Source organism: Otolemur garnettii, unplaced genomic scaffold (assembly GCF_000181295.1).
Source record: "Otolemur garnettii isolate 467f Iridium unplaced genomic scaffold, OtoGar3 scaffold00129, whole genome shotgun sequence".
Taxonomy (NCBI): Eukaryota; Metazoa; Chordata; class Mammalia; order Primates; family Galagidae; genus Otolemur; species Otolemur garnettii.
This window is the reverse complement of record NW_003852524.1, coordinates 3,748,775-3,762,290: the sequence shown is the minus strand read 5'-3', so window position 1 is coordinate 3,762,290 and position 13,516 is coordinate 3,748,775. Positions and strand designations below refer to the sequence as shown.

The following is a 13,516-nucleotide window of genomic DNA, read 5'->3' as shown; positions in this document are numbered from 1 at the left end:
AGTAATATTGTTTTGTATGTTAAATGCCTGGAAATGTCTGTTAAAATGTTTGCTTCATCCTTGATTGAATGAAAGTAGTTCTGTACATACTTACATTTGAATTGCACAGTGAACTCATACAAAATTCATCAATGTAGTATGTCCTACACTGTTGTATGTCAGATGACAGCTCAGGGGCCTTTATAGGTGTCGATCAACGATTTCTCCTTTCTTGTTTAATTAGTGGTCTATCTGACATCAGTGAGCCTTTAGCGAGGACAGCATAAAATCTTCTTTGACACAGTAATGAGCACAGGTTTTCCCTCATAGAAGTGTATGGACAGGAATTTAAAATTACCGGTGCCCCCAGAGATTTTGAAATTTTATTTATTTTTTGTAAGCATCCTAGCCCTTCCCCAGAGTATTTTTACACTCCAAAGGGGTTTATTTTATCTATGGGTTTACTTTCAATTATCCCGCTAACAGGGAGACTTGTATTAGTTTTCCTATTATATATTTTACAGAAAGCAACACTCTCAAGTTAAAATGGTAAATGTGTCCCTTCATTTTTTTTTTTTTTTGATCCTCGTTTCACCTGCCACTTCATCTGTGTTTACCCTCTTGTTTCAACACCTATGTTTAATTGTGACCTCAGATTTTAAACAGTTTAGATGTGTATAAGAAATATCTGGATATTTTAATCTCTGAAAAACTTTCCCAGAAAATTGTGGGAATGATTTATAAATTTTTCTTTCTAAACATGAGAATTTCAACTTCTTTATCCAAATGACTTAATTTGTAGACTTACAATGAAAAAAAAAAAAACACAGCTCAAATTGTTTTGTCTGAACACGTCACAAGTTCTCTGTTGGACGTCATTTTTGTTAGAACCAGAATTAGCTTTATTCAGCATTATTTAATTCCAGTGTAAAGCTAAAACAGTTTGAAGAATCTAAGTTTTGTTTGTTTGTTTGTTTCGTTTGAACTTTCATTTTATTTTGTATTCAATGTGATTATGTGCCTTTAAAATGTTTTCCCTTCCATTCTGCCCTTGTATCTTTGCAGTCATTGTATACAGCAGATTCTAGAAAGTGTAAATCATTGTCACCTAAATGGCATAGTTCACAGGGACCTGAAGGTCAGTATATGGAGTCCATAAATCTGAATCAAAGGAGTTTTATTTTATTTTTTTCTGGGGAAAGGGCAGAGGGTGGGTAATTGAAATGGTTCCCTTGCCGTTCCCAACTTTTTCCTAAAATGAGTAAAAGATAATGCATGATGCCTCTTTCAGTTTGCTCATCTACAGGCTAAATATACATCACAGCAACAAGAAAAAACAATATTAAGAACACAAGCTATTAAGTTTTCACATAGCAAACGACCAGAGGTGGTTTGGGGGCAGGCTTTCTTGAGTGGTCCAGCATTTGCCTGGAGATGAACTTGGCCTGTGATGTATGTGCGCCTGTAGATTTAAACACCACTTCTGTTCTGAGACCATGGGTTGCTGTAGCAGAACAACTGGTTACACATTGCTCCATTTGAGTCTGATGAACCCTTAGGCAAGAGATAATAATTGCCAGCTAAATTAAAGTACAAGAAGTTAATGATTTATCAAAAATTCATTATGTATCCTAATTTAACCTGAATGGTGCCTTGCTTGCTAATGTGACAGCTTTCAGAATGATGCTGGAAAAATGGGTGAGAATAGGGAAACGGTTTTTGTGCTGGGGGTGGAAGTGAAGCACAATAGCTATAAAGATTGTATATGTGTTCTAATTCATTTCCTGGAAGAACTTATAACCAGGAAATGAGCTCCTGAATGAAATGAAATCATTTCCAAGATGGATTTTTCTAGGACAAGTGGATCCACATTCCGGCTGATATCTGGCAAGATCCTTACTGCTCTGAGGTAGTAGTCACTCTACTTGAGCAATATGTTCACATTACTGAAGGTGATACAATACAACCCCAGTTGTCTGCTAGCTCTGCACTTGAACCCAGTCTCTCTGAGGGTATACAGACAGTGAGTGTAAGCTTGGAACTAACACACGCCCCCTGGTGTTTGCATGCAGTCATTGCATTCAGCAGATCCTGGAGGCTGTGCTACACTGCCATCAGATGGGCGTAGTCCATCGGGACCTGAAGGTGAGTAATGCCCTTGGAGAAGACAAACCACCACACAGTTCCTAATGACTGTTCAGCTGCAATTATGCCCGTAAAGGCAAAAATATAAGCAATAAAGTTTTATGGACTCATTCCAACATATAATTCAGGCACTTTCCCTCACCACAATCTCTTATTTCATCTGTTCTCTAATACACACTTGAGACATATAAATCCCTATATGCTCAGAGAGAAATAACTTCCTAATGTGTACAATAAATTTGTTGCTTTATTTTCTTCCTCCAAAGAATGGATGTAGCATTGAATGTGACTTTCCGCAGGACTGTTCATTCCTTCTTCATTCTATGGACATTCATCAAACATAGTATGTTACATTCATACTATATACACTTAATAAAGTGTAAATACTCATGAAAGTTAGGAAGTGATTAGCATTCAAAGTCACTAAGTAGAAGTTTAGCCAGAGTTGTGGGTAATAAAGAACCTCATTTTGGACTCTTACCTTCTCTTTCCCTTATTATCAGTCCTAGAAATTCTGAGGGCACTGAGATTTCTTGGTCCTTTGTTTATTGACATAGCTAGGAGCCAAGAAACTAGTACATTTAAAAAATGCAGGTGAAAAAAAAGTAAAACCAATTTTGTCACCAAATAATATGTATGTAAAAAATATATTTACATCCTATGTTTATATTCTTGTTCGAATGCCTACTAATACTTTTCAAACGTCACTGAACTTCTGATACCCTTGAGGACCACAAAATTTTAGATTGTTTAGAAATGAAATAGTTCGGCAAGGAAAGTGCATTTTAATTGATTTTCTGTCCCCTTCTCCCAGCATTCTAGTTTTACTTGTAGGCTTTCAAAGAAATAGTGAAGGGCTAGAAGTTTAAATGAAATAAAGCTAATGGATGAGCCCAAGAGTAAATGTGAACACTGTATATTTCAATCTTTTGTTTGCAACCTCGGCACTTTCCAAGCAGTAGGATAAGGGTGGCAAATGTCGCAAACTGTGTGTGTTCAGCGGGAGGACCCAGACGATGTCTTCTCACGTGCAGAGTTTTCTAGTTATAATAAATTATATATCTATAGTTTCTCCAGTCATGTTATATTCTAGGGAAGAATATCTCTAAATACGCACAGTTTGCTAGATGAAGATGTGATTTATAAGCAAAACATTGCTTAGTTTTCTGGAATCTTCTTTTTGATTTCAGTTGATTCCCAGAGCTTTAAAGATTAAAGGTATGGCTAAGGTCATATTCTTTTGAAGAGCCTAAAAGGACTATGTATATCTGCTAGCACTTAGCAAGTTTACCTGTTAGGATAAAGCAGGTGTCCTCAAGCTACGGCCCGCAGGCCACATGCAGCCCGCCTAGAACATTTATCCAGTCTGCCAGGTGTTTTTGCTGCCACTGCCTGTCCTGCTTAGCAGCCAACTTGTCTCAGGGCCCACAGTCTGGCCCTCCAATGGTCTGAGGGACAGTGAACTAGCCCCCTGTTTAAAAAGTCTGAGGACCTTGTATCTAGCAAATATTTTCTGCATGTTGCTTCAATTGAGAATGAATGACATTCTATCAAAAGCCCATTTATAATGTAAAAGAGAACATTTAATACAATAGATTATTGTATATGTCAATTAACATTTGAATGACCTAAAGAGAATACAGAGATGGGGATCGTTCTGAATATATACATAGTTGAATATTTGAATAAACTTGCCTCTCTTTGGGGTTAATTAGACGTGGAAATCATGAGAAGAAAAATTCTGAGGACTTGAAAGCAAGGTTGAGGCACAGCAGTCAAGTTGAGGATGTCCCAGAGACAAGCAACAGAAGGATCAGGGTGCTGGGACATGAGCACAGTCAGAGCTTCGGTCAGCAGAAGGTGGTACCCAGAGCATAGAGGAGAACCACAGCCTCTGTGTGAGATGCAGCCAGTGCCAGGCCAATTGATGTTGATCTGGCAGCATCAGAGAGATCTAGCAGTGGGGGTATGATGATCATGCTGTAGTTCAGGGATAGGCTTGTAATCTTTAGGAGGGTTTGAATCAAGGTAGGATCTTAATAATGAAAATGGTAAGAAATTCCATGTATAAAGCCTTGACCACATACCCTGCATTGTGTTATCATATGAATCTTCACAACATCTTTATGAGGAAGGTACTATGATTACACACACACTCCCATAACATTAGGGGAAATTTAGCAACTCCAGGTAGAAGAACTACTAAGATGATTTAGGCCCAGGCAATTTGATTCCAAGTTTGCTTGCTTAATCACTACTACTTCTCAGTTCAGTTGTTTGGATGAATTGAAAGCCTTTACAGAAACCAAAGAATAGATCAAAACAATGACAAGAAAATTAGTTTGCGAGCAGCATTAAGAATTATTTGGGAAAATGGTTCTAAGTGTAGTAAATCAGAAGGTTAAAATAGACCTACCTATTAGATCTTCCAGAGTTATACAAAATCTGTATCATTAGTAATAAAGAAAATAAGATACATTTAAGATATATGTCAAGTAGGAGGCAACATAATTTGGCAAATAGACTGTCGTGTGAAGTAAAACTTTCCAAGTTAGAAAACCAGCAAGGTGGTATTGGCCATGGCCTTGGAAAATGACATGTAGAGACTAATGAAATGCATTTTCCACATTGAATTTAGGCCACATCAAGACAGTCAGTTTGGGGTGCTTACAAATAGATTGTTTATAAGGAACAGAGGGCTGCAACTCAGTGTTGGATATTTGTGAATTGGTGGTCTAAAATTCAGGTATAAAAAAGAAAGAACAAACATTCATCAAACAACTTGTAAGCTACTGCTAAGGCAGTGTTTTAGCTGTGGGCATATATTATAGGACAAAACAGGAGCAGATTTTTTGTGTATGGAAACCCTACTGGCCTTTGAATTAAAGATCATTTCAAAATACATATGTGGAAAATGTATTGGTGGTGTTCCTTCCAGAAAGGAGGAAGCACAACCCACATACTGCATCCAGAAGATAGCAGGTCAATGAGAGGCTGCAGTAACAAGTGACAAGTTTTAGTGTCCCAAGGAATAAAGGAATATCAGGTCAGATGTGTTTTTTTCATTTAAGACCCTGGAGAACATCATTTCTGTGGGTCAGCTGACAGATGTAAAAGGAGACAGTCACATAGCTGTGCTTTTCACATAACTAGTTCACACACAGTAGCAGGGTTTTGTGAGTTCAAGCATATCAGAAATGGTTACTGAAATACTTCATGAACAGCCATTTGGAAAGGAGGCTGCATAAACCCAGGTGAATCATTTAGCAATAACTCGACACCCTGTGAATTTCCTTAGCAGGGAGATGTCACCTTTCTTATTTACCTCCCTGTTAAAGGACACTGTTAATGGGAAAGTAAAGGATGGATAGATGGATGGGTGGATGGATGGATGGATAGATGGATGGGTGGATGGATGGATGGATGGGTAGATGGATGGATGGATGGATGGATGGATGCATGCATGGATGGATGGATGGATGGATGGTTGGTTGGATGGATGGATAGATGGGTAGATGGATGGATGGATGGATGGGTGGATGGATGGATGGATGGGTGGATGGATGGATGGATGGATGGGTGGATGGATGGATGGATGGGTGGATGGATGGATGGATGGATGGGTGGATGGATGGGTGAATGGATGGATATCAGAGGGGGGAGACAGTAGATAGGTAATAGATAAGTATTTTAATGAAGATAATAATTCTGGAGCTTTGGGGGGATTTTAAAGACTATTTTATGGGAATAAATTAAATTTATTATTGGAGTAGAAATAAATCTGTTTTCTGAAGGGAAAAAGTAAGAAACATTCAGTAAATCCTTGTCAAGCCATGAATAGTAGATATATCAAACTGTGAATTTTATACTTTGAATAATTATAAAATCACAAGTATTTTACATTTCTCAGAACTATATGTAGATAGCAATTTAAAGAACATACCATTTGTGTGTGATGTGTAGGTATTCTAGAAACAAATGAGAGATTTCAGAAACTATGCACATGAAAAATTCACTAATTCATTTAGTCACTCTGTTGTTTCTTGACGAGTGCCTAGGGCATATCAGGCAGTGGAGAAATTGGGGTCATTAGCACAGTCTCACTGGAGTTACGTCTGGTTCTTTCAGACTACATGACAATGTGTGCTGATAATTATAGAAGTAAATCAAGAAAAGAGGAATGGGGTACAGAATGACTTTGATGAACTTGCTCATATATGCACACCAGTAGAAATAGTACTTCCTAATTGCAAACGTATAGCACGTGTTTCAGTTAGAAACTTCTTGTACATGCACTCGGGCATTCATTTCACACAGAAATAAAAACTGACATCGCTTGTAGCATGTGACCAAAATGAAACAAATGAGCTTGGCCTCTGGACTTTTCAGCTCATGCAAAACTTTAAGATTTCAATTCATACAAAATTTTAAAAATCCCCCCAGATGAGTTTATTTCTGGGAACTTTGTTCACACCTTCTTTGGCAAAGAAAAGTGACTGAAACCCACTAGAGCAGAGAATGGTAACTTCCCGTTAAAATATTGGAATTTTCCAATAGAGGAAAGAAATTTAAAAAAATAATAATCTCCTTAAAGTATAATACCCAAGGTAATGAAAGAATCAGACGATATGTAAAAATAAAATAAATAATTTGCTGTTGCTATAATATTTGAAAATAAATAAAATGTTAAAGACACGATTTCACATATATATTCCTAATAGTTGAGTCATTTAGGTCGTTATCACTTATGTGCACAGATAAATCTGGGAGATGACTAAGGCTAAAGATGATCATTGTCTTTACCAAATCACTTTCTTTAATAAAGATCCTGATAATTGGAGAAGCAAGATTAAAACTTATTCTTTTTCATGAGTTTTGGAGATGGGTAGTAAAAGGTTTTGAGTACCCCAAATTCTTCTAAAAATATCTACTGAACAGACTAGTTTTGTAAATGAATTTTTTTATGCAATAGGAGATGGTTTCCCAGGATCCCATCTTTAAAAGGAAGGAATTAGGAAATTTGGCTTTGAGTTCAGACTTCATCTTTTTCAACCTTCCTACCTCATTTAGAAACTCAGAGGTTTGAGTTCATTTCTCTCCCCAGTGTCTTCCAGTTCTAAAAATGTCCAACAACTGGCCTGTGTACTTTGAGGTATTTGAACAGTTTCAAGTACATCTTGAATCATATTGAAAGAAGTTGCCATTGCATCCATATGGAAGTACAGAACAAAACTTGCAAACAGTTGCTGCTCATTACAGCTGATATGCTATAAATGGTTGTTGACACTGAGACCAGATGTCATGGAAAATCCTGCATCATTAGGAAACAATGGGGGTAGGGAAGGAACCTATGTGTGAGAATGTCAGTAGACTCTATTTAAAAACCCAGTTAAAAAGTGATTGCTTTGTAAGAGCTTAGAGATAATCTCCAGATGTAAAAACTAGCCTAATAGATTGCATTTAAGTTGTCATTATTAACGCAGACATTTCTCAAGTCATGGACATTCATTACAAACATTAATTACTCTGCACACTGAAATGGCCACATTAGCTACTAATGTATGTATTGTCGCTACAGGGGACCAGGGATCCTGTGATAAAATCCCACCAGATATTATCACTCCATAGATACTGACACAAGATATCATTTAGTAGCCTTATTTCATGTCAGAGATGAAGGAACTAATTAATTAGCTCTAAGAATTCTGCAAGTTGTCCAAGTCCATGTAGCTAACAGTTCGGGCCAGGACGTGAACCTACATATTCACCTACCTCCCAGATCATCATGCTACCGGTTTCTCTCTCAGCTCTGTGCCCCAGGGTCACCTGTAGCTGCCTTGAAAGACCTTTGTTTCTGTTCTCACTTGTCTTATTGGTCTTAGAAAATTAAAATAGTGGAATGGTGGCAGATGTGTGTATAGTGGTGACCCTTTCTAAGTAGATAATCACAAATTAGGTGAGAGATTCTACTCTTTAGGCTTTGGGGGAAGACTAGACAAATTATCTTCCTTTCTGTAGGTATTCAGAATTTAAACTAACCTTCCCAATGAAATTTGTAGCAAAATATAAATTTTTAAGTTGGGGGCTCTGTGAATGGTGGCGAATCAGGAAAGTAAGAATTTCCTGTCCTGATTAAAACGTTGCTTTAGGAAGCTTTGGTGATTAAGCCACCCATGCCCTCACAGAACATGGTAATAGGACGATTCAAACCAATGTATTCTAAAGAGTCACATAGAAATCAAATTTGTGATATTTTTAACATTTAGTTGGAGCTGCCATTGGAAGTCATCTTATGACAAAGCATTAAAAAGCAAATAATCCTTTAATAAAGTCAATAATTATTCTAACTTTTCAGCTTTCATTCTATAATTCTGTATTTTAGGTCTGCCTGAAAGATACACATAAACATGAAACCATTTCAGTGCTATTAATGTGAAAATCTCTATGATCACTTTGAAATAGCCCTGCCTTTTCCTGCACATAACTGCAGCTGAACAGTCTTCCTGGGTATAAAGTGAAACACTACTCCACATGGATTCATTATCTTCCTGGATGACTCACAAGGCCCTCCAGTGAGGTCTTCTAGGTCATCTCTAGTTATGAATATTTGCCCCAGTCACTTGCAGGTCATGCATGATAAAACTCTAAGGCATTCCATTTCTTCTGAATTGGCAGATACTTGGTGTTTAAGGGCATAAGGCATACAGCACTGCCCAGAGCTTCTTATGTAGTGCTCAGAGTTAAAAACACATTCAGTGTTTTCAAAGTTCATTCACTAATGACATCAGCATTTGCTCTAAAACTTCATGACCACTTGACTTAAAAGACCTAAAATGCCTTTGATTACTGAAAAGATTGGAACTCTTTTTTTTTTTTTTTTTAAATGAGTCTGTGGTTGACAAATTAGGAAGATTTGTTAGGAAAAATCTGTGCCATCTTAATGCTTTTGAACATGAAGGTCGCAAAGAAATAAAAGCAACTATTGCTTACAGTAGTTGTTTCTAAGTTATTCAATAAATTAATAGTTGGAAATTACTTCTCGATCAAACACAAAAATGCATGAATGTGGTAAACAATAACAAATTTTGGTTGTAAACGTAAAATATCAAATGTGAATAATTTGATATGATTAGATACTATAATATAGTGAAAGATAACCAGAGTTCCAATAATTTAGGTTTTACTAAAAGTTATTGCAGCATGGAGATCTTTGAGGCATCATTCCATATTCCAAATTAAATGATGTATTTAGTGTTGAGGTAGTTCAAAAGCCCTATCAGCCCCCCAAAATTACAAAAGTTTTCTCACATTCACTAATTGTCATAGTAGTGATGGATCTGATGGCAGTGAGCAGCAGTAGCCTGAAGAAGTCTGGTACTCGATTAAAACTTAACTTGCCCACACTCTGATTTCTTATAGATTTAACCTAATTTCTTCCAAGCTCTGGTTATGGGTCTTTGCTAATTTGCATGGCTGGCTTAATTAATAGATTAAATGCTGGTTTGGGCTGTGTTTACACAAGGTCAAAACCACCAAAAGAACTTACTAATCAAGTCAGAAAAAAAAATAGCCAATTTGATTTAAAAAATAAAATGACTCATTTGTCAAACTACAAAAGAAATTAATTTGATTATGGAATTTTTAAACAAATTGTTTTGGCACTGGTAAAGTCCATTGTTTGCCAACTTTTTCCGTCTGAGACACACCTTTAAATTTGTTGGTTCTTAATTCCAAAGTAGGCAGACTTTGAGCCACTCTCCCATTTATGTATGTGTATGTATATAATCTAGGCTGAGAGCTGGGAGTGTACAGCCTTAGCTGTTTGTATTAATCAGCCTTCTTTTCTTGAATAATTTCTCCCTTAATTTTTTAAAAAACCTCCAAAGAGGGTCCAGAGTAACTAAATACTTTGCCCTGGTACTTGTTTTCAAAGTACAGATGTGTCTTGATGCATTGGTTGGGAAACAGTGGTGTAGACACAGCCTAATTCCAAGACTGAGTAATGATAAATACCCAAGAACATAAAACTGTATCTTTCTCATGGTATTTTGAGATGGGAACATAAGTATATCAGTAATGCTTTGAATCATACTTTGAAGAAATGTAAATTACGTTTTAAAAACTGGCTTGTAAAGAAAAAAAGCTAACTATAACATTTGGCAAATAGTCGTATATACTCTTTCTGCCTTTAAGAATAAACAGATTCTTAAAGACAGCAATTTTAATTCATAATTGAGAGTAAAGTGTCCAAAATTTATACAGAAATTGTTTGGAAACATTGAGAAATCAAAATCACTACATTTGGGTCCAAACTCTTGAAGTTAACTAGGATTCAATTTGCAAGTTTCATTTGCCAAATGTCTGTAAATTGGTCCAACTCTTGTTATCATTTTGCCAAGTTTCCTTCTGCTGACAATGTCTGTTCTCTGTTAGGCTCTAAGTCCATGTCCGTGGCCAAGTGTGAATCTTAAGCGGTCCTTGGAACATGTGAGCAGGTCCAGACAGGTGCTCTCATTCATATGATATCTCCCCAAGTGTATTCTCTCTTGTATCAAGCATCTCTCCAGTTCAGTTATGCATCTGTCTGAAGCCTGCACACATGATAATTTTTAATCATTGTCTAACTATATTTTCCCTGGGATTTAGGATGGCAGTCTCCAGGAGAGACCACAGTGCATGACTTTTTTTTTTATTTCTAATCCTATAAAATGTTAATTTTGAATAGTTACTTAAAATAGGTTCTCACTTCAGTCTCTCTTTTTTTTCTTTCTAAATAAAGCCTGAGAATTTGCTTTTAGCTAGCAAATCCAAGGGAGCAGCTGTGAAATTGGCAGACTTTGGCTTAGCCATAGAAGTTCAAGGAGACCAGCAGGCTTGGTTTGGTGAGTAGGGCCTCTCTCTCCTCTCCTTCACGCTACCCATAGTCTTCTGATGTCTGACTTCTCTCAATCCCACTTCCTAGCCAAAATAAAATGGAGAAGTTCATCCTAACAACAATTTGACTAATTTTGAGATATTGAATGTTTATAAGCACTCAATTTTACTATAATGAAAGGGTATAAATCTAGACGTAATTAAAGGAAAATATGAATGGGAGAACAAGAAGATATATACCTTTTTCCTTAAAGGGTGGGTGAGAAAATGGATCCTATACTAAGAATTAATTGAATGATTGCAGTATTTAAAGAGTGGTTTTTTTTTTGAGAGAGAGAGAGAGAATTCGTATATATTGTTTACATTTATCTTTACATGGTGCCAAAAGCTGATATGTGAATATTAGGTACAAAGTAGTTCACATACAATGTTGTGTTTGGTAATCAGTGAATTAAAGATTTTTAAAAATATTATAAAGCATATATTTATGTGTGTGTTTCATCTTAATCATGTTTTATTTCTTCAACCTCACAGTTTCCTCTCTCAAATTCTGATAATTTTGTAATTTCCATATGATACAAGTTTTATTTGCAATTAAGGAAGAAATTAACTCTTAATAAATTCAAATTATAGCATTTCTAACTGAGGTTATATATTATTTGAATATTCAGTCTAAGTTAGCTTACCTGTGGATTCCCTTCTGTATCCTCTATGCTGTTTCCCCGTATTTACCCATTTCTCATGTAGAGTTAGAAAATATCACCTCTCTCCAAGCCTATCTAACTTTTCTTCTACTTTCAATGTATTGCAGTTAGTTATCATTTTAAGCGAGATAATCAGCTGAGTATGGTGGCTTACACCTGTAATCCCAGCACTTTGGGAAGCTGAGGGAGGAGGATCACTTGAGGCCCAGGAGTTTAAGACCAACTGAGACAACATAGTGAGACCCCAGTCTCTACAAAAAATGTTTAAACATTAACCAGCTATGGGGACATGTGCCTGTGGTCCCAACTACTCAGGAGGCTGAAGTGGGAGGATACTTTAAGCCCAAGAATTCAGGATTACGATGAGCCGTGATTGTGCCACTACACATACGCTGTTTCTGAAGAAAAAAGAAAAGGCTCACCAGCAAATAGGGAGCTCAAACTAAAAGCATGCTTATTTTATATGCAAATGCTCCTGTGTATTCCTAACACACGCATCTCCTGAGATGGACACATAGCCCCCAGGATTCACCACATTGCTCTGATCTGACCCGCTACTTCATGGAAGTGGATGGCAGGTGGCCTTCCCGGCAGCCTCATTTAGGACTTCAGCTTCTGATGCCTGTTCTGCTTCAATAGTACCTGATGGTTACCCTTGTTTGCCATCCCTCCCAAGTTCAATATGACCTTCCACATTGAGTCCTTACCCCTTACCCCAGATGAATTTAATACCTACAGACTTGTCATTTGGTTTGTCATATTTTGACATTTGCATAAGATTTTTCCAGTTAACTCCAAACTGAAAGAAGGTAGGATGTAGAGTCATTCCTGCAACTTAGATATTCACATGGATTTCTGTATCCTGGGAGAGAGTGTAGCTGACAACAGATAAAGCATGTACAGGACTTGGGGAGTCAACAGGAAGGAGAGGGGCTATCACAGAGATAGGCAGAAGAAATTCCTGGAAACCTATGAATTAAATAGGAAGTCCTGACCCTCCAGGAGCTGAGGCTTCTGTATCAACAACTATGTACCATTCATGGTGGGAATTTCTTACCATAGGCAAACATGAGGTGGTCTGGAAACGCAAGAGAGCCTTTGGGAGAGATTCAGTAACTGCTTTAAAGCTTATGTTGCCTAAAGGATGTTTGTCCACTGGCATCCAAAGAGCCTGCAGCAAAGACAAAGAGATGTGCACATGCCACGGCTTAGAGGGAGGAGAGTGTTTACTGTATTTTAAGAACATCAAGAACGTTGATGTAACTAAAGTGTAAAATAGACTGGAATGAATGGTAGTTAATGAGGCAGGAAAGGATTTTATCTTTTTCTGAAGGGTTTGACTTTATTTATTTATTTGTTTTTGAGACAGAGTCTCACCATGTCACCCTGGGTAGAGTGCTATGGCGTCACAGCTCACAACAACCTCAAACTCTTGGGCTCAAGTGAGTCTCTTGCCTCAGCCTCCCAAGCAGCTGGGACCACAGGTGCCTGCCACAACGCCCGACAGTTTTTTGTTGCAGTTGTCATTGCTGGTTACCTGGTGTGGGCTGGGCTCAAACCTGCCACCTTCAGTGTATGTGGCTGGCACTGTAACCACTGTGCTAGGGGCGCCAAGCCTGAAGGTTATCTCTTATCTTAGAGATTTTAAGGAGTTAGTGAAACATTTTTTAGTGAGAAGGAACATAATTTGGCTTATGCCCTGTAATAATAATGACTTCAGCAGTAGAGCAGAGAATGGTTTAAGGACACTTACCCTGAAAGCAAGAACTCAGTTAAGCTAAAGCAGTAGCTCAGCTTGTGCACAGTGACAGCTC

General features: G+C 37.4%; 1 protein-coding gene across 3 annotated transcripts in view; it reads left to right on the top strand.

The window, feature by feature from the left end:
• CAMK2D (calcium/calmodulin dependent protein kinase II delta) overlaps window positions 1–13,516 on the top strand; it is a 304,759-nt gene that overhangs the window by 217,497 nt on the left and 73,746 nt on the right. For 2 of the 3 annotated variants that reach the window (XM_003798167.3, XM_023518196.1), the window contains exons 6-7: window positions 1,045–1,117; window positions 10,904–11,006. In XM_003798167.3, the coding sequence (XP_003798215.1) occupies window positions 1,045–1,117; window positions 10,904–11,006 (176 nt within the window). Of the gene's footprint in view, window positions 1–1,044; window positions 1,118–2,051; window positions 2,125–10,903; window positions 11,007–13,516 lie in introns of all 3 variants that reach the window. The other variant, XM_023518197.1, reaches the window with a different exon arrangement.